Consider the following 24,080-nt stretch of genomic DNA (forward strand, 5'->3'; position numbering starts at 1 on the left):
CCAACACTGTGCCACCTCTCACCAGGCACTGAAGAAGGGATATAGCTTTCTAGAGTACCCTAGCTTCTCCCCGCACCTTGGTAAGGGACAGCAGAAGAGGTTGCAAGTAACTCGCATTATAGAGCTTTATAGCTCTGAGCCACTCCCATCCATCCCACGTTACGGCACTCCATGAACTCTTCCTGCTCGTGCTGGCTCCCAAAGAGGCCAATAGGACTGAGTTTTAGTTGTAATTATTCCACCAGTTATTTGTTACAATCATGAAATGATTGAACACATGTGACTGCACCATCGGCACCTTGGCTCTAATTTGCCTGAGTGCTGTTCTTGGGTTCGCTGTTTACAGTTAGGTTTTTGATTCACCACTGATAAATAAGCCTGGATTTTCATTGCAAAAGAACGGGTGGGTGGGATCCTATCTCAAGTCATCATAGGAGTTGAAAACTAGCACGGGAATGGCAGATAAAGAGATGAAGTGAAACAGAACTGAGCCAGGGCAAAAATGTGTGGCCTGGGACAAAGCCTGGTCAGAGCTTCAGCCACAAGTTCTGATGAGGAGCTACATGATTCCTCCTCACCCTGAGCTCAGTTCTCTACTGCATCCTTTCCTGCCGCCCTATTTCCAGTAAGAGTGATTTATTTTTCCTGCCCTGCAGTCAAGGTTAGGATGGTGATAAGCAAGGGAGCATCCAAGTGCCAAAGACTGCCCTGCGCCTTGCTGCGGTGACCCATGGTGTTTCATTTGGGCCTATCTAGATGAAATAGCTAGGCTTGTTAATTATATTCACAACTGGTGCTAAATGACAGAGCCTTGCTAACTTCACAGAGAGAAGCCCCACCCAGGTATGTCAAGGGATGTCTAGGCACAGGCCAGCTTTTCAGTATTGCGTAGGAGAGATTTAATGACCAATGCTAAATCCCACATCCCTCCTTCCTTCCTCTCTCCACCTTGCCTGTAGTTTTAATGGCCGTAGGAGCCAGTCATGTGTTGCCCTCTACTACGTTCTGTATTGTGTGCAGCATCCCTTCCTTCCTGCCTTCTTCCAAGCACAAGAAAAGCTTTCCTCGGTGTGGACCAAATTGGGAAGGCCAGGTGCCTCCAGGCACAGACTTGCAAATTGGCATGTTGTCTTGGAGGCTGTAGGTGGACTTTGAGCTGAATGCAAACCAGGATTGGGAATTGTGACAAGTAGGCAAGCGCTGTTCTCCTCCACTGTAGCTGAACAGGGGTTGGTTGGAGAGCGGGTAGGTAGGTAGCAGCTGTCTTACAGCCTTGTCAACAGGGTCAAACCTCATGCAGTCCTGGTTGGAGAAAGCATATTGAGGGCCATGTTGGGACTGAGTTAACAAAAAAATAGGTGCCACTTGGCTGCTGACTGCAAGCCTCTGGAGAGGTATTAAAAGCAAGGAGAAAAGGCACAGGGTGCTGCCTGCACTGGAGGATGTAAAGCAAAGCTCAGCATGGCAACAGACAGAGCAGGAGGCAGAAAGCAGATGAAGGGATTGCAGTGGCGCATGGGAAGGGCATGAACTGATTTATGACATGCCTGCCAAGAGGGCTGGCCCCACACCCCAGCCTCCCTACTGCCAGAAATCTTCTGCAGTGCCCATGACACATTTGCTGTCTGAGGAAAGGAAAAGCCCGAGCTTTCCCACTGGCTGTCTGAAAGACTTTTCTAGCAACTTCTATTTTTCTCTTGCAGGTGAACAGCGTAACGCACTGTTGCTCTCTGAATCCAGGCAGCTGTGGCTTTCTAAGGCAATGCACTTGGCCAGGATTTCTCAACACCACCTGTGTCTGCAACCCTTTGGTATAGTTGAAAGCCTCGAGACGTACTGAAAGCCTTAAATCAGCCAGGTACGGACTGTCTCGGCTCTTGCCATAGGCATCGGATTAGATCACTCAGTCTTCTGCTGAGGAAAACAAACAAACAAGAATTGGGGATCTTTAGAGAGGGAAGGGAGAATTTGAGACAGAACGTACTTGTCTCTAGTGCGATTATGTTCCAGTGGATAATGCTAATCAAGGCACCTTGCAGGAGTGAATTATCCCAGGCTCTTGGAGACAGAATTATTTTTGGGAAGGTGTGAGCGTATTTAGGCTGTGAACACTCAGCAGTGCTATTTCACAGAGACGTGCCAGGCCGCCCTGTGTTCTGACAAGTTTTTGCTGTATTGCACGTTGTTCGCTTTCACTTTTAGGAAGAACAAAAAATTAAGAGCTGTTGAGTCTTCACATACAGCCTTTATCACGTATTGGGGATCTTGATTCAACCTACAGAATAGTTTGGCATGGCCATGCGGCGCAAAGGATATGCATTTGGTGTTTTTCTGCTGCTTTTAAGCAAGGTAAAATAAGAGTGGTATCTCAGTTGGGTAAATGAAGCGCTATAGCTCAGTGTCTGTTGAGTGTGAGATTCTGCCCTCTCCCTTGCTGTGTTAAATACATCTGGGAAGACATAAAAGCTAAGTGGAACTGTCACGTTTATTTACTCGTGCAGTTTAACTCCGTAACCAAATGGACAACGCTGAGGGGCTCCACAGCTTCATCTGGTCCCTGAAAACAGCATACGAGGTGGCCTTGTTATCAGCTGAGCTTGACTTGTCAGGTTAGGAGCCCTGACGGGGTTCACTGGAGGGCTCTGCTTCACCTGCTAACAAGGGCAGCGATTCTTTTCCACTGAGGAAGGGGTGACCCAGGCAAAGTAAGGTTTAGAAGACTAACCTGAAACATGCTATATTTTACCGCAGGAGGTAAAACAATGAAGTGGGAACTGGGATTCCAGTACCGGAAAGGATGGCAATCTCAAAATACCCACAAATTGTCCCAACAGATGATAAACTGACAGGGCTTTCCTGTCCTTTACGTGCACATGGTTCACATTTTTCCTTCAACTGATGCGTCTCCAGAATGATAATCCATGTGACTAACACAGTTGTCCCAACCTTCCCCATGTTCATTCAGTTGTCCACTTTGCTGTGAAGTGACGACAAGCAAAGAGCAGGAGACTGAGGCAGAGTTCTCTCTGCCCGGTGCAGCCTTTGGATCCCACGGAAATGTACCCTTTTCTACTAAATGGTTTGGGCAATCTCCTCTGCGCCCAAAAAGAAAACCAGGTGATTCTAGGTCTACTGCTAGTTTTTCTTAGCTCACAGACCTTGGCTCCACTAAGTTTAGAAGGCCAGTATAGAAAGAAACATTGTACAATGAACACAGCACGCTACAAGAGATGATCAACTGTATTATACATTTAATAAATGAACTGGTCCACAAACATGAATGGGACATTTATACAGTTCAGTTGTGTACATAATGAAGAACACCGTAAAAACCCTACCTATGCCTCACTAGTAATTTTCTTGGCTACAGTATACACCAAGTATACAATATATTCATCAATTACTTCCAAAATGGCCTTGAACTTCTAAGTTTTGCATTCCCTTGTTAAAAAAAGTTACATATTAATTACTCTGGAAAGTTTCTGAACTCTGTTTAGCAGCAAATCTCCTTTCTTGATGGTTTCTTGGTATTGCCAGTTCTTGCTATCAGGCCTATAGATGATTAAAAAAAGAAAAAAAAGAAGTGCAATTGAGAGGGGACATTTTATACCACGAGTTATCAATCTAATAACTAACTAGAATGCACAGATTTAAACACCAGCAGCTTCTAGAGACAGATACTGTACCTGTTAGTTTCTACTATCTCGTTTACTTTGTCTATTTTGCAGTGTAGTCGCCCAGCAGCAATAAATCTTGACAGCTCCCTAAATTAAAAAGAAAGATAAATACAAGGTAAAGATATAGATGTGAACTCAGCAGCTTGGGCGATGTTCCCAGTAGGATTGCAGAAAGGCATTTTAGACCTTAGGTAGTCACCTCTTTTCATTTACATCCTTCGCTTTTAAGCTGCCCCCTCCCTTTGGTCTGGATCTTTGGAAAGTGGGGTTCTACTTGTCTACAGCTGTTGCACAGCATGTGAATACCTGGCACTGTAATGTGTGACAGATCTGAGTGAGGGAAACCACTTAAATTAAAAGTTGTGTGTATTGTAACTACTTCAAAGCTAGCATGACCACCCTCCTACCCTGGAGCTGGAGCAGGACCTCTGGTCAGCCTTCCCTACTCAGGCCAGGCTTCTAGTGCACCTACAGGAAGTTTTATCCCAGCAAATGCTTTTCTTTCTTTCTTTAAAAAACCCCTTATACAAACTGATGCCACTTTCTAATATTCCAATACACGCTGGATTATTTGCTTAACAGACTCCTGGTGAGATTAGCTTTGTTTCTGGCCCAGCAAATTTTTAAAAGCCATCCTAATGCAACAAACTAGTGTTGATAGCTTATATACCGTTCACGTTCTGAGCAAAGGGGGGCAAAATATACTTAGTAAATGCTAATGTGGAGAAAGATGAGCTAGACTGTTTGGGGCCAAGGAAAGAATGGCAGGACAGGGACAAGTGACATATATGGTAAAAGAGAAACAAGTTACTCATTAACAAATACTCTTCCACAACATACATATTGTTCTTATCTCCCCTAATTCAAATGTATCCACTTTCACTTGAACATTTATTTTTGCTTTATTTAAAAGAATCAATGATGCTTCATTTGACAGTACGAATATCAAAATAACTTCCCGTGCAACCCAGAGCGTAAGGGAAACGTGGGACAATTGTTTTTTTTACAGACTGTGAGTAAACTGGTTTCTCTACTGAACCTTGAGGCTAGTTAAAAAAACCTTTGTGCCATGAGCCTGGATTGTTTATGGTCTGCGTGAGCCGAAGACAGTGAGAAAGAGGAAAGACTTTTCTTAATAGTGAACAAATCACTTTATAAATGATCAGTGACTACTCTCTGACTTGCACAGTTCCCGTAACTTACTGATCTATGAATTCTACGCTGACTCCGAAGGCTTCTGCCATGTACCCTAGTGTCAGCGATCGGTAAGACTCCAGGAGCTGGCTGTAGGCATGGATTCTCATTTCTCGAACGTAATACCGATAGTGAGGTGCAAACAGCCAATCCTTTTTCATCTCCTGCTCTACGACAGCTGAAAAGATAAAATCACAACTGTAATCCATACACTCTGGGTAAGGGAGGGTTGATCTTTTCCTGCTTAAGCAAACCAAATGGGTAATACAGGTAAATAAGCAATATGACATGAGAGGTAGTTATCTTGGATCCTTACATGCCTCAGGGTTATAATGAAAGACGAGCTACAACTTGGTGTGTGGTTATTGTCATAAAAATTTCCTAAAAATACAAGTATGAAGAGCAAGACCCGCCTGCTGTTAACTCAAGACATTGCAGGAGCCAGACTTGCAGTTCTCAGCACTAGCTGGCTTCTGGCTGCCAAGAAACCCAAATGTAAAGCAAGCTTATTTTTGCTGCCCCTATACCGTGTTTTCCTAGAAGATGAAGCAAAACCCAGCGGCATGAAAACTGGCCAGAGTACAGAAGAAGAGATTAAGTTTTTTCTTTACTTCATCACTGCGCATAGAAATGGGATCAGAAAGGCCACAGCAGCAGCCGGCTATGAAATCTCTCCTTTGAAACCGGCACTGGCGATTTCAACTTTTAAGAACTGAGCTACAGAATTCGTGGTCCCCTGCCCTACGGTATTGTAAATAGATTGCATTTTTTGAAGGAGCAGCCTCTAAGTTTTCACAGAATGCTCATTTTCAAAGCAAGGTATTGTACGCAGCAGACATTAAAGTAGCCATGCTGTGCTGCAAAGGGAAAGCTGTATTTGGCAACGGATGGTTTTCTCTAGAAGCAGTTTGACAACACGGGCTATCACAAAACCTGTGTTAATTTGACACAAACCATTTACAGGACTAGCACAGGGGAAAGATACCGATGTATAAAAACCATCCGCTCTTACCTAGCGACTGGAAGAAGACCGAGTAACGACATTCATAGAGGGAGAAGAGGTACTGTCGTACTGCTGGTAAACTATGTAACACTTCCAGAATCTCTGCCCCTTTAATGACCTAAAAGTAATCGAAACAGAAGGTTTAAACACTACTAGCCTCAGGCAGGAGGTAAATAGTCTTAAAAACCGGGATCTATTTGAATCAGGAGAGTCGTGTGCTTTACCTACCTTCTCTCTAAGGTCAGGCCTGTCTAACGCGATCATGCTGACGTAGACAGTGTACGTTACGAATGTTTTGTAGTCCATCAGCTCATAGGATGTAAACGTTGATACTGTATCAAGGAAGAGTTCTGCTGCTTGCTTGAAGTCCCGAATAGCTACGCAATAAAGGCCCTGGTAGACTTTTAGGCGATTTCTCCTGTCCCAGTCTCCTCCTTCCTCGATGAGGCTTAAAACAAACAGACAAAAGCACTGTTTCATTGCAGGAAACGAGTACAGCAAAGCGATGGATTTAACAACACGAGAGTGTGCGACGTTTCAGAGGTGGTTCCTACTACGCTGCAAGGATCGGGGCTTTGGCAACGCTGCGGCCGGCCGGAGGGAGACTCTCCTTGGTGAGCGGGGCCGCCTTTCTGCAAAATTCAAGCTTCAACTTAAAAATAAATAAATAATCTTTACTGCTGCACTGATGGGTTCACACGTGCATCTCTGTCACCCCCAGTCTGCACACACACCTCTGTTATGTTATGTCTGTAGCTAAAACCAGAGCTTTCTCAATAAGCGGCATAGCAGAAATCATCCAGAAATGCAATTTCCGGGTAACTTTGCTCGCTGCCGGCACACTAGCGACAGGGCTATTCAAAAGCCATCTTCAAAGCCACTTCCCACCAGCTTTGTCCCACAAGCCCCTTTCTGCGCTGCTTGGCCCCGGGGGCGCGTGAGCAAACGGTACCTCTTAGCCTTCTCGATGTTGCGCGTGATGAGGTCGTTGTCCATGTAGAACAAGCCGATTCTCAGGAGGTAGAAGACGATATCCAGGCGATGCCCCAGCGCCACGGTTTTGTCGTACGTCTTACGAAAGGCCGTCAGCGCTCCTTCCTGGCAAGACAACACGTCCCCACCCCACGTGAGGAGGCTGCGAGGACCAAGTCGCCGTCCAGCTCGAAGCCGGGGACGCGCAGAAGGGGAAAGAAGGAAAGGCCTCTCGACTGGAAGGTGCTTTCAAGGGGACAGGACAAAACCGTTCTCCGCAACGCGTTTCGGGACCCAAAGCTTTCCCCCGTCCCGGCGGGGAGTCTGTTGCCCGCTCCCCTCAACGGGGGCTCGCCCCGACCAGCGCCCGCCGGGGGAGGGGGACGGACGGACAGACGGGGCTTCTCGCACCTTGTCCCCGATGCGGCACAGGTACTCGGCCTTGGCCATCATGGCGTCGCGGATCTCGCTCTCGCCCAGGATCTTCTCGGCGTCCTCCAGCTCGTGGTCCAGCCGCGCCAGTTCCTCCTCGTTGGCCTTCTTCATCTTGCCCAGCAGCTCCGCGTCCACCGGCCACTCCAGCGACTTGCACAGCGCCTCGTAGAACGGCGCCATGTCTGCCGGGGGCCGCGTCAGCGCTCCGCCGCAAACCCCGCCCCCACATCTCTACCGCCCCGCCCCTCTGCGCCTTAACCCTCCGCTTGCTGCCCCCCCCCAACTGTTAGCTTGCTGGGCAGAGATGACCCCCCCCCCCCGCCCCCAATTAACCCTTTCCTGGCTGGAGCCAAGCAGAGTCCCCACACCCCTGAGCATTAACCCCTGCCTTGCTGGAACAGGACATCCCCCCCTCAAATCATGTATTAACCCTTGGGTTGCTGGGTCAGAACAACCCCTCCCTCTTCAATGTTAACCCCCAATTAACCTTTGACTTGCTGGGTCAAGACAACCCCCCCCCTTCCTGTGTTAACCCTTGACTTGCTGGGTCAAGACAACCCCCCCCCCCCCGTTAACCCGTGGGTTGCTGGGGCTAAACAAAGACACCCTCCCTGTGTTAACCCTTGGGTTGCTGGGACAAGACAAAGCCCTCCCTCCTCCTTCATGTATTAACTCCTAGCTTGCTAGGGCCAAGCAGAGCTCCCCCCCCCACTTAACCCTTAAGTTGCTGACTCCCCATCTCCATGTATTAACCCTTGTGTTGCTGGGACCAAAGACCCCCCCCATTGTGTGTTAACCCGTGTGTTGCTGGGACCAAACGAAGCCCCTCACCCCCCGTGGTGTTAACCCTTGCGTGGCGGGGCGGACTCACGGTGCAGGCGCACGGCCGCCATGAGCTCATCGCGCGCGGCCGGGTCGGGGCGTCGCGGGCGGAGGCTGAGCAGGAAGCGGAGCTGGGCGATGCGCAGGTCGGGGTTCTTGGGCAGCCCCTCCTCCTCCAGGTTCTCCAGCGGCATCGCGGCGGCGGCCCAGGCCCGGGAGTAGGACCACGACCACTGACTCAGCGCCGGGCCGGAAGTGCGGAGCGGCACTTCCGGCGAGCGGCACTTCCGCCGGCGGCGCGCGCGGCTTCCGGTGGCGGCGGCGCCCCCTGGCGGCGGGAGGGGGCGGGGACGGGGGCGCATGCGCGAGCGGGGCCGGGGACGCCGTCCTTCAGGCGCGTCGCGCGAGGGCGCTGAGGGGACGCGCATGCGCACACGTAGAGGCGGACAGCCTGGGCACGCGTGTGCACGCACAGGGCAGGGCGCACATACACACACAAGTGCCCAGCTTCCACGTGTGTACATGCGTGCACGCACAGGGCGGCACACGTGCACACGGCAGGGCACAAGTGGACAGCTACACAATAGGCGTGTACGCACAGTACACACAAGGCGGGATGCACACGGACACAGGGCCGGGCACACGCGCGTGCAGCACGCACACGGGCCACGGACACGCATGACATATCTACACAGTCTAGGACACGCATGTACGCACACACTACAAGACATACGTGCCACATGTATACATACACACGCGTCCAGACACTATCGCACACACGCATGCCTCACAGTGGTGCCCAGTGGTTCACATTCGTGTACATGCCCCGCAGGGCCCCTGGCACTGACACTTGGTGTGGGCTCACCAGAAGAAACACGCGTGTTGCACAACACCCACGGAGCACCGAGGTACACGAGAGAGCCCCGACACGTGTGCACACCCAGGTGCCCCACAACACGCCTCCCGGGACACGCGGAGACCTCCCCCCCACACACACACAAACACACATCCCTTCAAGAGGACACACGTACACAATGCATGTGCACACACACATCCTCCCTCCAAAAGAGACAGACTAGCCCAATGCAGTGCACACACGGGACAGGATACACACAATGTGTGTGCACACGCGCACACACACACACACACACACACATCCTCCCTCCAAAAGAGACAGACTAGCCCAATGCAGTGCACACACGGGACAGGATACAATGTGTGTGTGCACACACGCACACACACATACACATCCTCCAAAAGAGACACACTAGCCCAATGCAGTGCACACACGGGACAGGATACACACAATGTGTGTGTGCACACGCGCGCACACACACACACACACATCCTCCTTCCAAAAGAGACAGACTAGCCCAATGCAGTGCACACACGGGACAGGATACACACAATGTGTGTGCACACGCGCACACACACACACACACACACATCCTCCCTCCAAAAGAGACAGACTAGCCCAATGCAGTGCACACACGGGACAGGATACACACAATGTGTGTGCACACGCGCACACGCACACACACGTACACATCTCCCTCCAAAAGAGACACACTAGCCCAATGCAGTGCACACACGGGACAGGATACACACAATGTGTGTGCACACGCACACACACACACACACACACACACATCCTCCCTCCAAAAGAGACAGACTAGCCCAATGCAGTGCACACACGGGACAGGATACGCACACACATCCTCCCTCCAAGAGAGACACACTAGCCCAATGCAGTGCACACACAGGACAGGACACACACAATGGGTTTGTGCACACACTCCCCTTCAAGAGGACACACGTACACAATGCGTGCGCACACACACACACACACATCCTCCCTCCAAAAGAGACAGACTAGCCCAATGCAGCGCACACACAGGACAGGACACACACAATGCGTGCGTGCACACACACACACACACACACACACACACACACCCCTTTCCTTCCAAAGAGGCAGGCCAGCCCAGTGCAGTACTCATACATTACAGGACGCACATACACAATGCACACACACAGTACAGGACGCACCTGCACACACTTCAGGCCGTGCATGTACACAGCGTATGCTCACTACTCTTTTTCCCCCCAGTTTCCAATGGAGTCCGAGCGTTTCTGATTATTCGAAGGAACACGTCAGACGCTCTTCAGTAGCTGGTTCGTTGCCGCTGTCAGTGACCCGCACTGTGGCCGCGTTCAGGCCAGGCCCTGCCTTACAGGTATCACAGCCCATGATCCCTACTAAGGAAAGCACCTCCGTAACTGAGACAGGCAAAGGGCTGGGAAGGAAACAGAGGCACAAGAAGGCAAAGTGACTTGCCCGTGGTCATGCAGTTGATCAGAGGCAGAGACAGAAATAGCACGCTCTGTCCATTGGACCAAGATTCATTTCTTCCTTGTGGGGCACAGTTTAAATATAGTGATAAACCATACGAGTGTTGTCAAAAGGTAAAGAAAAGGCCGGCAGGCCCTGCCCTGTTTGTCCCGCGCTTTGTGTTGAGCTCACACGGCTCATTTAAAATCATTGAATTTGTATCTTGCAGGAGCCTGCTTTATCTCTGCCCATCTCTGAGCAGCGATCTGCAGCAGTCTCACTCGTTATGGGCTTTAATTTGTCTTGCAGATGACATTTTCAGCATTGATTTCATGAGCCGAGCGCTCTTTTGTTTGCTCGACCGCTCCGGAGTTTGATATTGCTGAGATGTGGGTATGATTTTCACACTCAGAGGGGACTTGACTGTTATTTGTTTGTAAATTTTGACCCTGTGGCACTTTGATATGGTACCAGAAGTCAAGTCCTTTTTTCCGTGTGCAGTTGAAGTGGTTTTGTGGTCATTGTCACTGAAGCCCTCGTGTTCATTTAGCATTCGTTCGCAGAACAGTGGATGCGAGGTATTTTCCCAGTTGGTTTAATTGGCTATTAAAGTTAGACCTTAGATTTTCCTCCTTGGCTGAATCAGATTGCAAAGCAATTTTAGCAGCAGTTTTACCAGAGTGTCTCGTTTAATGGTTTCTTTATTAGGTAGCAGGTTAGGTTATTCTTGCAATATTATTCTTATACGCAGTCTGAAGCCCTCCAATGCATTTAATGTTATACAGTGTCACCAGCTCTCATGTTTTTATTGCGAGTCTTGTGATATTTGGGGAAACAGCCCTGTTGGTCTACAGGCAAAAGCAATCACAACTCTTGGGAGAGGTGATATCTTTTATTAGACCAACTAGATATGGGTAGGTGATCCCTGGCACGGGTGCCCATGCATGGCATGTGAAGGCATTTTGCTCGGCACTCATGCCTTGGGGTGGACAGCGGGGAAGGGCCCAGGGCTGCGCTGCTCCAACAAGGATCGGGCCCTTCGCAGCTCCCCCGCCGTTCACCCCTGGCACACCAACATTTTACAAGTTGAAGTTGGGGGTGTTTCTAGCACTCTGCTCAAAAAAGTTGCCAACCCCTGAACTAGACAGTTGCAAAATATATATATATATATATATATATATATATATGTTTTTGCAAAAAAAAGCTTGCAAATAAAAACAGTTCTTTGCAACTATCTAGTCAGTCTAATAAAAGATATCACCTCTACCAGGAGTTCTGATTTCTTGTGATTTTTGGTGCTTTAGCTACAACTCCAGGCCTGGGAAACAAAAAAATGACCCGGGAAATCCAGCTTTCATTTTAAAACGCCTGTTTCTATCCTCCATGGTTGCAGAGAAGAAATAAAAAAATATAGCCCAAGGGTAGCCAAAAGGCTGATGACCCCGAAGGCAAATAAACGCATCCATAATGTATTATTTTTGGTTGGGGGGGTTCTTAAGAAAAAAACCAACAATTTTTAAGTACATTTCCTGGTTCTGAGAGCCTGCCCCATATTTCTCCTTTAGCCTGTGTTCGGTTTCTCCCCTCTAGCTGGCAAGTATCTTGATGTTTGCTTTTGTCCCACCTCCCCCCAGGATGCCAGCCCAGGTGTTGCCGGCTGCAGAACGTTTCTGGTAGCTGCAATTTCCTTTGGAGGCTGCAACATGGTTCGGACTCGCCAGATGGCACTGCGCAGATGGTGCTGCGTGGGAGACGGCGTATCCAGGGACAGCTGCATCCTTTTAGGCACATTTTCTCTTCTGTGATATTCCCTACAACTTCTGGGTTTGGGAGTTGCTCCAGAAGAGCTGGTAAATCCATGAGGTATATAGAGGAGAGGGTCAGGCTGAGATGATGCTCCATTTTAGTCCCTTTCCTTGCCTAGAGGCTGTGTGCAAGCTTGTTTTTTTGGCCAGTGAGTCCAGGCAGGCAGTGTCCTTGGCTTTCTTGTTCGTTCCAGTTGATAGACATTTCAGATTCAGTCTCAGGTGAGTTGGAAATGGTTTTTTTTTTTTTAATATGAAGCAGAAAACAGCCCCCCCACTTTGCTTTGTTTCTATCCTCCGTGGTTGAGCTTCTGCAGGACGAAAACACAGTTAGTCTCTTCTCAAAAGGCCAAACAGTCCAGCTTGTTTCGACAGTGTCCCTGACCCAACATGCCATTCTTTTCACTGGGGCACCTGTGGTTTGCTGGTGTCGGTGCAAACGTAATGACCTGGCCACTCTCCTTGCAAAGAAATTTGCCCTTTTCCCTGACTTTGCAATGGCAGGGCATGGGCAGCGCTCTTGCCCTGGTGGAAAGTCACAGGGGCTCGCACTGGCATAAACAAAATCTCCACTGGCTGATCTGGACCAAGTAGTGTCCTGAGTTAGTGTGTCTGAAGATTGCTCTGGACCTTTTTCCTGTCAAAAAGCTGATCTGCAGAGTTTCGGGGTAAGCATGATGGGTGCTAACTTCAAGTGAGAGTTCCTCTGTTTTCTGTCTGTCGATTCCCTTTCCTTTCCCCTTTCTCGTTGGGTTCGTGGTTAGGGATTGCTTTGCTCTTTTAAGCATGCAGCAGCGTTACGTCACTTGCCTGCTGGCACTGCGTTGGTTCAGAAACCCATATAATTAGGTTTTCTATGATTTGGAGTTTCCAGGGCACTTGCATATTTTTCTTTTGATCCTTGACCCCGGGTCTATTGCTCGAGGAGTCTGCATGGGTTTTGCGGCAGGCTGTTTGTTCTTCGCGTGCATTTGGTTTGAGGATACGGGAGGCAGTTGGCTATGTTCTGATACATATGGCTGATGTCTCATACCAACAGACTTTCAGCACACACGTGCTCGCACACAGACTTGAACTCACGTGTACTTCCGTGTGCCCTGCCTTTCTCTCTCGTGCACCCGCGCTCCAGATTTATTCCTATTGAAATCAATGGGACCGTTCGTCCGCCTCGAAATTACTCGTGTGAATACTTGCGACAGGATGGGAAACAAGGGAGCTGCCATAATGGATCAGATCCATGGTCTATTTAGTCTAGTATCCTGTCTCCAGCACCAGATGCTTCAGAGGAAGGTATAAGCCACTTCCAGTTAGGCAGCTGTGTGATAATCTGCTGCCCACATTTGTTCTCTTGCTCATCATTACTAATAAGGGCTGGTTTATAGTCCAAAGCTGGACATTTTTCTCTCTCTCAAAATGCATTAACTATGATAGCTCTGGATAGCCTTGCTATCCATGTAAACAGCCGTACCCCCTTTGAAACTTGCTAAGTTTGCGGGGCCTCATTAATATATGTACGGCAAGAAGTCCAGCAGTTTAATTGAAGTGCTGTGTGAAGAAAGTACTGCTTTTTGCATTGGCTGCTTGTTAATTGAGCCTTTGATTGGCAGCTGTGAGTGACAGAAGAGCAAGACAGTTGATTTGGATTTCCCTGTGTTTTCAGTATCGCTAAAGCGTTGCATTTTGTTGTCATAATTATGTGCCAAAGCATAATTCAGAACAACAACACAACAAAACAAAACAACTCATTTATGTCTGGAAACGTATAGCCAACAATTTGGTAAACGAATGCAGTTTTGCTCATCTTCAACCTAGTGACTTCTTGAAGCAGCGACTGTGAAGACGCATCAAGCGGATCGCCTCTGTTAACTCTGACCTTTGCTACTAACCACCTTGAAGGGAATCTAGGCAGACAGTATTTATATCACCAATATCTACATAGAGAAAACAAGGTTTCATTCGAGGGCAGGAATCCTCATTTGGCTTCAGCTCTCTGAAGTAATCCAAATGGATAAATTCCTGTGTTGAAAAAGGAGGCTGAGCAATGTCCCTGAAATGGTTTCCTGGTCCTTAGTTGGGCGAGGGGATAGGGTCGAGAGTCCTGGCATCGTTCTTTGTAGTCACACGAGTTCACCCTTCCCAGCACATGGCTGTGGTGCTTGAGGAGAAGTAACACAGGGTTTCTGGAGGCTACACATCCCTTATTCATGCACCTGCAAGTTTTAAACCCTTCTTTATCTTTAGCATGAACAGGGGAGCAGAGATTGCAATGGAGAACTGCTAGGGCTGCCCTCAACCGATGAGAAACGTGTGTGATATGGGAAGGGTTTGTGCAAATATTGGCACTTTCCAAAATGCATATTTGTTTTCACAGCTTTCCTGGTTTTTCTGTGGGCCTTTGTATGCAACGGTGGCGCGCCAAAGGACAATGAAGAGCTGCCAGTCATTTCCTGACCCTGGGCTGAGCCTGGCACCTTGCCTACTGCAGCTGCTGAGCAGAGGGTCTCCGGGAAGTCTGTTCCTCTCCTTTTCCAAGTCAGGCCTGTCCTCCAAGCATTTACACACGTGAGTGATTTCCAGCATGGGAGTAGTCCCATGCACTTCAATGGGGCTGGAGTAGATATCAGCTGACAGGCCTTCTGCCTCCTCCCAGCTGCAGAAGAGGTCGGGTTTATCTGTCCCTGCTTCTGCGTGGTCCTGGGTGCAAACATAACGAGCACAAAGTAATTACTCAGTTGAAAGGCTTTTGAGGTAGGGCACTGCTTGGTAGCATGACCAGCTGGCTGTTTCCCTTCCTGGGGTGGATATGCTTATTAAACCAAGAAGTAGCAAGAGAAAGGGAAGAGCCAGTCATGGGTTACACTTCCCCAGCCATCACTAATTTACTGCATTTACCTGTCTGCTCCAGACTCTTCTGTGCTAATTTCTGCTCACCCAGAAAGAGGGCACAGCTCCATTAAAATAATCCTTTTGTCTCTTTTGTAGCTGAAACTCAGCTTGGACCATCCAGAAGTCAGATGCAGCGACGTACATGGAGCCAGTAAATTTGTTCTCTGCTGCACTCCCCTGCCTCGCCGTCCAAGATGGCATTTATTTCGGTTTAGTCCTGTCATAATCCCTCCATCAGCAGCTCAGACTCAGTGACAGAACAACAGTAACAGGAAGAGACTCCCGGCGGGTAAGTGCCAGGCTAGACAGGCTGCTATGCCTTCTTCTGCAGCTGCCAAAATGCTATTCATAGAATCGCAGAAAAAAACCAAGGGCCCAAGAGGCCAACTAGTCCAACCCTCTGCTCAAGGCAAGATCAGCCTTATCAAAACTATTCCAGACAAATGTTTGTCTAGCCTGGAAGTAAGCACTTTGCATGACGGAGATGCCCCAGCCTCTCCTGGGAGTCTGCTGTCGTGCTGAACCACTTCAGAAGATAGGGGTCTGGGACAGACATTGCATAAACCGGTTTGACCCAAATCTGTTAAGTCTGATACTACATTCAACCCGGTTTATCTCAAACCGGGTTCGGCCATGTTCAAACTAGTTTATGTGCACTGAATGTCTTCTGTTACAGGTTTAAACCAGTTTCTGATCACTTAAACTGGTTTATGTATAATAGCCAGACTATTCTTCCTAGTGCTTGACCTAATGCTGATGGGTGCAAACAACACGAGGGGAGCAACATGCCATATGAAGCAGCTTGTGTCCCGATGCCTAGTGCTGTCTCTGCCTCCCTTTCTCTCTTATTTCTCCTCCCTCTCTCCTCCATGCTTAGTAGATATCCATGCCCCCATCTAGCTCCAGCTCTGCTCTCCCAAATCCAGCAGCTGGAAGGCTTTGAGACCCAGCTAGGATGGGCTTATTTCCAAACTTCCTTCCTCTGCAGCAAAGCTGCTCTACTTTCGCTCTGTCAGCTTCTCAGCCCCTTGCTGTTGCAGCTTTCCTGCCTTCCCGTCTCTTGGACACTTCCCCTGCCACCTTGCGGTGCTCCACTGAGCAGCTGGTGATGTCCTGAATGGCACTGCCACCATATCTAATACAAGATATCATATCTACCCAAAGAGCTTTGTCTGCCTATGTCCTTAGACCCACATGGCTACAAACAACACCACTGCTACCTAAGGCATGCTTCCTCAGAGAACAATCTGCCAGAGCTGCAAGACAGAGTCCTTCATACCCAGATGGGCACACCAGAGCCTGGCAGGGCTCTGTCACCCACACTGGCTTTGCTGTCGGGCCTGTATTTGATGATCAAACTGGGAGCCTGTGAATATCAAAGGAGCAGAGGCTGCTACTAACTGTTCTTCAGGCAAAACCAGGGTGCAAAGAGCTCCCTGGGTTCTGCGTGCCCTGTGTTGACAACACTGTATTTGCATCAGTGGAAGATGGAGACCACAGATCTCTGCTTTGGTGCTGGTGAGAGGCAGAGAAGACCTTTAGCCCAGACAGTAAACAGGGATTTTTCATTTGCTAGGTTTGGGGAAAGCAGTCGAAACTCACAGCGGCTTCAGCTCCCAGATGAACCATGCAAAAGCAGTTCAGTGAATGGGCTGGGACACTGGTCCAGATTGCTCATCTGCATTTAAATCCCTGCTTTCCGCCCCACAGGCACATCTCTCCAGTCTGCGGTAGAGATGGACAAGCTTCTTGATTGCCTTAGGGACTTGCCCACACCTTTCCTGGGACCTCTGCTGACAGAAGCCAAGACCACTGCAGTAGGAGATGCTGGGCTCCAAGGCTGCCACGAGGTGGCAATGTGCCCGAGCAATCTCCAGGCATCATTTTACAGTTCTTTTTTATTAGGTTTTTTTTTTTTTTTTTTTTTTGCTCATCATGTAAAGTGAAACCATGTCATTACTAAATGCTAACTAAAACGATCTGGTACTGCCAAATTATCGCTAAGCAGCAGTTGTTGAAATGCTCAGGCAATTGAAGACATAATTGTGAAAGCCTGAGTAGACTGCCTGAAATCAGCGGAGAGGTGATTCTGCTTTTCCCCCCACAGTCACAATTCCTTGTCTTTCAATCAAGAAGGCTTGTTTCTCCTTTGGAGTTGGCCTGATGACTGCCACTTGCAAGGTGCCCTGCCTGTCACCTGGCAGCCTCGGGAACTCGCAGAATACTAGCGCCTGTTGGAAGGAGCAAACACAACCCTTATTATCCAGAGGCTGGATAGAGGCAGGTGCCTCAAGTCCTCCCTCTGCAAGCCCACCTGTGGATGTCAGGATTTTTCCACTCCGCTTGGGACAATTTCTGACCAACCGTTCCCTCCATTTCTTGTATAATGGACAAATTGTGGACAAATTGAAGAGTCTAGCGGGGGGCAACACAAACGGTTTGGGTGCTGGGGCACATGACTGATGAAGAGAGGCTGAAGGAGCTGGGCTTATTGAATCTAGAGAAGAAAAGATCAAGGGGGGATTGAATAGCAGCCTTCACCTCCCTGCAGCGGGGTTGCAAAAAGGATGGAGCTGGACTGGTCTCAGTGGTGGCAGATGGCAGGACAAGGAGCAATGGGCTCAAGCTGCATCAAGGGAGGTTTAGGCTGGATATTAGGAAGAACTTTCTCCCCAGGAGGGTAGTAAAGCACTGGAACAGGTTACTTAGAGAGGTTGTGACATCTCCATCCTTGGAGCCTTGGCTGGACTGATATAGCTGGGGAGATCCTGCTTTGAGCAAGGGGTTGGATTAGATGTGACCTCTCGAGGTCCCTTCCAACTCTCATTTTCTCTGATTCTATACTAATAGATACCTTGTTAGCTAATGCAATTCCTACTGACCTCCTATTGGCACTGAATACACTAGGCTTAAGATGTAGCCCTTCCAATCCCAGAATTTCACCAGTGTTTGGTCCTTTTGGCTTCTACTGAACCCATTGCTGCAGATTCATCATTGATTTCCATTTGATCCTTGAGTAGCTAAGATATTTGGTACTAAGCAAGCATTTAGTGGTCTTTTAGTGACAGAGATGCCCTCAGTACCAGAGTCTAAGCCACTGTTTGAGCTCATCAAGTCTCTAAGTCTGCCTAGGTGCCAGGAGAATCACTGTAAAGTTTTTGTTGAACTGTCACCGCAGCCTGACGTAGTCCTCGGGCCAAGGGCTTTGGGATGCCTCTCTCGTCTGCCATCCAACACCCTGAGGTTAAAAAAAGAAAGATGCCTTTTGTGTTGGAGTTCTTAGCACTATCCTGAAAGGATTAAAGGAAGCCACGTTCCTACAAGTCCAAGCGCCCGGGGGCCGAGATGCCTGTCAGCAGCCCCATTAAGACTGAGGTCTCCCTTTAGCTCTTTGCTTTCTCACCATCTGCATTTGTTGCAAAGGTCAGGGTGAATATTAGAGTCTCACCTTCTAAATTCAAGGCAGGCAGGGAGCATGACGCTCCTTGCCTTTGCATTTCAAATGCGTAAGCGAACTGATTGTAATATTGCAGCTATTGTGGTGTCTGATATTATGATTAAGTGCTCTTTGTGCGGAATCACATCAGAAGCTGCAGTTTCATCTCCCTAATACCAATTATGCTTTCCCAGACTGTTTGAAACCAGGCTGCAATGCTGCCGCATTCTCAAGGCTCTCGTTCTCAAGGTGGCTTTAACTTCATTTGGGAAGAGATGATGCCTGAGCTGTATTTGACTTCATTCTTTGCCCTTCAGTGCACTACTATGAACTGTTGAATGTAACAGTAAGATCTGCCCTGGATCTGTGCTTTCTATCTAATGAATATATATCTCTGCATCTCTTTTGAAACCTAGAGGGTGTTTTGCACAGAGTTGTTCGGAGCCTGCCTTCTCAGAGATTGCCATCTGCTTTAGTCGCTAATTATTGTGGACATTTTACATTGTATTGTGGAGGTCTGCACATCCAAAAATAATACTCTTCAGTTGTAATAAATGAAAGATGCAAGGTCAAATTCTCCGCATGTGTAACTCCACTGGCTGAGTGGCATGAAGCCAGCAGAGATTTTATCCCATGTTCTCCTGCACACGTTATTATGTCTGATGTCCCTCTTCCCTCATCTCTCCATTTGAAGTATTGCTTGAACCTTTCTGAGAGTCTGGATTAATTCCCTTAGCAAAGAATACCCATCTCCTGCATCTCCACACTGCTAATTTCACTGACCCAATCAGACATTTATTCTTTTTTTGATGGACCTGCTTTCGATTGTGATCTCTTTAGTTCAGCAGAAAGGTTCAGACCATCCAACGGTCTCTTGCTCCTTCAGTGTGATGCCTTGAGAGACAGCTTTCCCCACAGTCCTAGAAAGTGTTTATAAACATTTTATTTATAAACCTTTTATTTGTAAATCAATTTATTGGTAATTCAATTTATTTGTAATTTGCAATGCAATTTGCAATTGTAAATAAATTACATTTGTAAATTCATAAATAAATGGTCATTTCAAGGATCTTATTAGCATGGGAAGAAGTAAGCTGAAGAATCCTGCTTAATTACAAGTTGGAAAGGCCTCTAGCTTCTCATCACCAAACTGATAGTTGGGGATCAGATGAGTTTGAGGTAACCCCTATCTACTCCTTTCCCATTCTCTCTCCTATGACAGCATGGAGAAGTGGTACAGAAATGGCACGTTGGCTCACATTGAACCCTTCTGCAATATAATCAGCTCCTGCTTTTGTTACAAGAGAACTGAAATGCACCGACCAAGATTGGGCCCCTGTTTTATTTGGTGAAATACAAACCTATCATAAGAGGCAGTTCTTGCCCAGATATGTAACTAGACATGGGAGAGAGAAAGTTGAGGTGGGAAACAGGCACAGAGGGGTAGAGTGACCGGGGAGGGTTGCACAGTATGTCAGCGACTGAGCCAAGAACAAAACCTCGGTGCCTCGAGTCTCAGCACTGGGCTTTATCTGCTGGATCTTGCTGTTTCTAGGATCTGCACAACCTCTTATTTGGGCAAATTCTTATCTGCATGTTGAATGCTGTGTGTTTGCATGACCTGGAGGACAAGTGTATGGCCTGTATGAAAGCAAATCTCTGTTTATGTTCTGTTTTATAAACTAGGAAAACTTAATTTCTAGAGAGTTAAGATTGTAACACTAGGTGGTTAATATCATTTTACAGAGTTACATATGATTTTGTGTGTGTGTGTGTGTGTGTAGAAACCCAACCAAATATAAAAATCCCAGGATGCTGTTCATAAACACATGCACTCACCTGTGAAAATGCCTGACTTTCCCTTTGTAGTGAAACTTGAAGGTACAACCTACACCTCTTGAAGGTAACTCTGCACTTCTGATATGTGCCGGATGCTCACTCCCACCCAGGACTTTAACTGCAGCCGAGTGGACCCAAACGTTGAACCGTTGGACCCAAGACCTGTATACATCAGAGGGACCCTAAGGGAGCACTAGATGGTGAGTCTAAATTTTAAGGTGAAGCCATTTTAGTTTTTCCTGAAGTACAGTTTGAGCACCAGAAAATCACCTCTGCCATAAGCACAAATGGCCAAAGCTTAGTGCTGATCTGTGTTTTTCACATGCAATCAAGGGATTTAGGACTTCATCCAACACTCAGGGAAGTGAATGGGAGCATCCTCATTGCCTCTAATAGGCGCTGGATCTGGTTGAGCTCTCTAATTCAACGATGAATCACGCCATCTCCTGAACAGAAGAAGAGCATTATAGGAGCATAGGCTGCAGGTGAAGCTCACAAGTTTTTTAGCAGCTTGTACAAAGCCATGACTCTCCATTAAGTTTTGCCCTTTCCATCTGTGTTCCTATAGGTGATGTCTTTGTTTGTAGGTAATTTGTGCTGTGCACTTTTGCCAAACGATTGTTTTCATTGTGTACAGTTCCTTCCTCTGGGCACTTCGACTGTTGACTCTGATTACTACCACATCAAGTACATGAAAATGTTCCTTTACTGTATAATTAACTTTATCTGCTTTGCTACAATGACTCTCACTGGTAATTATACACACTTCATCTCTTTCACTGCATTTCTAAGACTTTAAGAAGTGCTGATTACCCTTGCCCAGTCTATGTCCAAACTGGAGGGTTTTCACATGTGCACAATTATATCTTTTTCCTTGCAGCGGCCGGGCTCTAATCTAGATATCGATTATACTACGTATAATGTGACCTTTACATAAACCATCTGTTTGGATTTTGCTGGGCTTGGCATTCTCACATGAGTTGGGAGCACAATGATCATTTGAATCATCAGGTTTTTGAATTATTAGTTTTACCGTTAAGCCTTTTCACTGAGAGGATCTGAAATGGAGAGTGGGATTTGGGAGCTTTCCAATACTTCTGTCCTTTTTTGGTGGATTTTTCCCATGTTTGGCTTCAGTAACCAACCTTATGTGCCTCTCCTCTGATCAGTCTGGAACAATGTCCCAGACTTTTCCTTTGCTTTTTCTTATTTCCTATAATGTGCTTCTTGTTTCAAGGAACAGCTGAAAATGTTTTTACTATTTTTCCAGATCTCTGCCACCAGGTCACCTTTCAAATGCAAAGACTCTGGGGGCTTAATTTGTTTCACTAGTCTCTTGACAGGAGTAAGTCCTTTCCACATCATGTAATAAGAAAGCCACTCAGCAAATGTTACATAAACTCTGTTTAGGCCTGGTCTGTTAGCAAGTCATACATACCCGGGCTGATCTCCAGAGGAAACGGTGCAAACTACACTGCGGTATTTTAATGTAACGCTGTCTTCTCAAACCATCACGATGTGGTCGTGTAGTATTTCAGAGTTTCCCTTCCATTTGCTGGGCAAGAGACTTACCTAAAAGGTTAGTGAATGCAACCCTGTTCTTTGCTGCAAAATGTGTGTGTGCTTGGAAAAAAAAGTTTCCAAATGCCTGCTGATTTGAATGGAGCATTAAGTGAAGTGAGTCACGGGTGCTGGTACCTCCCGAGTCTGACTCCCACACTGAGAGGGTTAACGGTTTGGGCTCTAGGGCAGTGATTCTCCGCCAGGATGCCTTGAGGACCTCTCAGGTGATATTGCCATGTGATATTGGCACTATTAGGTGTGCAAACAATTCACAAAGGAAACCCAGAGATTTCAAACAGGGATTCATCGGGTGAAGAGCATTCTGACCTGTTTTGGCCTTTCTGAGTTCTTTGCAACAGAAGAATTGCTCTAGTATTTTTCCATAGTCAAAAATCAAGTGAAAGCCCAGACCTGGCATTTTCCAAGGTGTGCTTTGAGTCTCTCAAGGGGTGCTGGAGTCTGAAAAGGTTAAGAAGCACTGGTTTAAGGTACTTTGTCCTGTGCCTTTATAGAGCTTAGTACAGCGGAGGCCTGGTCCATGGCCGCAGCAAGACAAATGATAACTAATAGCAATGATTCATGGTTTCTGAGCATTAGCATGATTACTCAGATGCTCTGTTTTTGGGGATGCAGAGCATGGTGGGTAGCTGTGCCAGACCATAAGAATTCTCCAGTTTTGACAAGTCTACATTCAACCTGTGATGACATCATTTTCATAATTAAATAATAGGGGTACTCTGTTGACGAAGCCTTCTCAGGGTGCCTCAAAGTCAGCCAGTATCCCAGTGGATGTGCCTGGGGTGCAATGCATCCAGTTATCTGTATAGCACAGGACCTGCGGAGGAATCAGGATGGGGCTTCCAGCCCTTCCTAGAAGAGTTGGGGAATACACAATTTTGGGAAGACCAAGCTAGAGGGAGGCAGTCATATGCAAGTACTAGCTCTGAATGGAGACTTGTTGTCCGTCCATGAGAATACACCTACCCACTTTTAACCCATGAACATGCAATCCAGCAAGGTGCCTAGTGCCCTGTAAGGGCCTGAGTGCTTTTAATTCAGTGCAGGGCTCAGGATCAGACCCACAGCATCCAGAACTGCAGAAGCCCAGCTTTCCCTTACTATTTTTCTTCATTTGAATATGTTTTGCTCTCTTCTCATAAGCGGACCTATAATCAGCATCACACTTTTCAATGCGGGGGCTAATATTGTTTTCAGGATCACCCTGGGAACAAAAGATCTTCTCTCCTTGAGGGCCAAAGGGGAAGAGAGGATGATCAACTTACAGACACCCAAGGTCAGTGAGAAGGAACATGTCAAGGGACCAAAGGCTTTGGTTGTCTGTATGTACTCAGTACAACTAGTAGGTTAATTACCAGCACATTTCCTTACTGCTGTGGAATGGGCAGAATTATTTTGCACATGTGGGGGCGGTGGAGGACAAGGCATTGTTAGTATTATTTGATCAATCAGACTTGGATTTCTACCACGCCATATTTTGGGAATAGTTACAGATGTCTAGTGCATCTGAAATGTTGTCTGCAGCTGCACTTCCACGTTCCAGTGTAAAGCTGAGACATTAGCTCCTTTGGGTCACCTTATGTTAAGCCAACTTCTCAGCAGCAGCCACTTGCACTCACTGTTATTTCATAAATAGCCATGTAAGACCCTATAAAAATCATCGTGAGCTGGATAGAGGACTACGCTGTGCATAGTACGTGCTCACCGATTTCTGTGGTGCAGCACAGTTTTAAGTACTGCCTTTTTTTCAATCCCTCTTTTCAGCTGATTGGAATTAGATGTCATTAGCTCTTGTTTTCATGTCCAAACTAACTCCAGGCTCCCCACTCCTTGGCCCCTCTGTATCGTTCTTTCCCTTCCACTCTTCACGTCCATTTATAGAAATTCATCTAGTTTTCTTGTAAAAATAGATGGTTCTCACCTCATTGGCTCCTCTTGGTCTAGCTTTGCTTGCTTACATCTTATATCAAATGCCATATTTTGTTTTTAACCAGGTGTGAATAAGTCTAGCCTTGAAAGCCCTTCTTTATAACTCAGACCAATAAAAGAAATATCTGTGTGCTTCCCGGAGATACATACGCTTTGAATCATTCTCTTT

General features: G+C 47.3%; 1 protein-coding gene and 1 long non-coding RNA gene across 2 annotated transcripts; one reads left to right on the plus strand and one right to left on the minus strand.

The window, feature by feature from the left end:
- Positions 1-3,234: 3,234 nt before the first annotated feature.
- PSMD6 (proteasome 26S subunit, non-ATPase 6) lies at positions 3,235-8,372 on the minus strand. Its single transcript, XM_014605024.3, has 8 exons — positions 8,153-8,372; positions 7,258-7,463; positions 6,827-6,972; positions 6,103-6,322; positions 5,884-5,992; positions 4,881-5,049; positions 3,687-3,764; positions 3,235-3,552 (listed from the first exon to the last, which is right to left on the minus strand). Exons 1-8 carry the CDS (start codon positions 8,295-8,297, stop codon positions 3,456-3,458), a joined length of 1,170 nt encoding a protein of 389 aa, XP_014460510.1. The 5' UTR covers positions 8,298-8,372; the 3' UTR covers positions 3,235-3,455.
- Positions 8,373-14,620: 6,248 nt separating this feature from the next.
- Positions 14,621-21,392, plus strand: LOC132244518 (uncharacterized). The gene is made up of 3 exons (XR_009456075.1): positions 14,621-14,802; positions 15,223-15,415; positions 20,432-21,392. It is a non-coding gene; the product is annotated as an uncharacterized LOC132244518 (long non-coding RNA).
- Positions 21,393-24,080: the final 2,688 nt, after the last annotated feature.

Source organism: Alligator mississippiensis, chromosome 12 (genome assembly GCF_030867095.1).
Source record: "Alligator mississippiensis isolate rAllMis1 chromosome 12, rAllMis1, whole genome shotgun sequence".
Taxonomy (NCBI): domain Eukaryota; kingdom Metazoa; phylum Chordata; order Crocodylia; family Alligatoridae; genus Alligator; species Alligator mississippiensis.

Coding starts and splice junctions, on each gene's coding strand:
- PSMD6 (XM_014605024.3), bottom strand. CDS start 8,297: ATGCCGCTGGAGAACCTGGAGGAGGAGGGGCTGCCCAAGAACCCCGAC. Junction 7,464..8,152: donor GGCGGCCGTGCGCCTGCACC/GTGAGTCCGCCC, acceptor GGCCCCCGGCAG/ACATGGCGCCGTTCTACGAG. Junction 6,973..7,257: donor TGTGCCGCATCGGGGACAAG/GTGCGAGAAGCC, acceptor TTGTCTTGCCAG/GAAGGAGCGCTGACGGCCTT.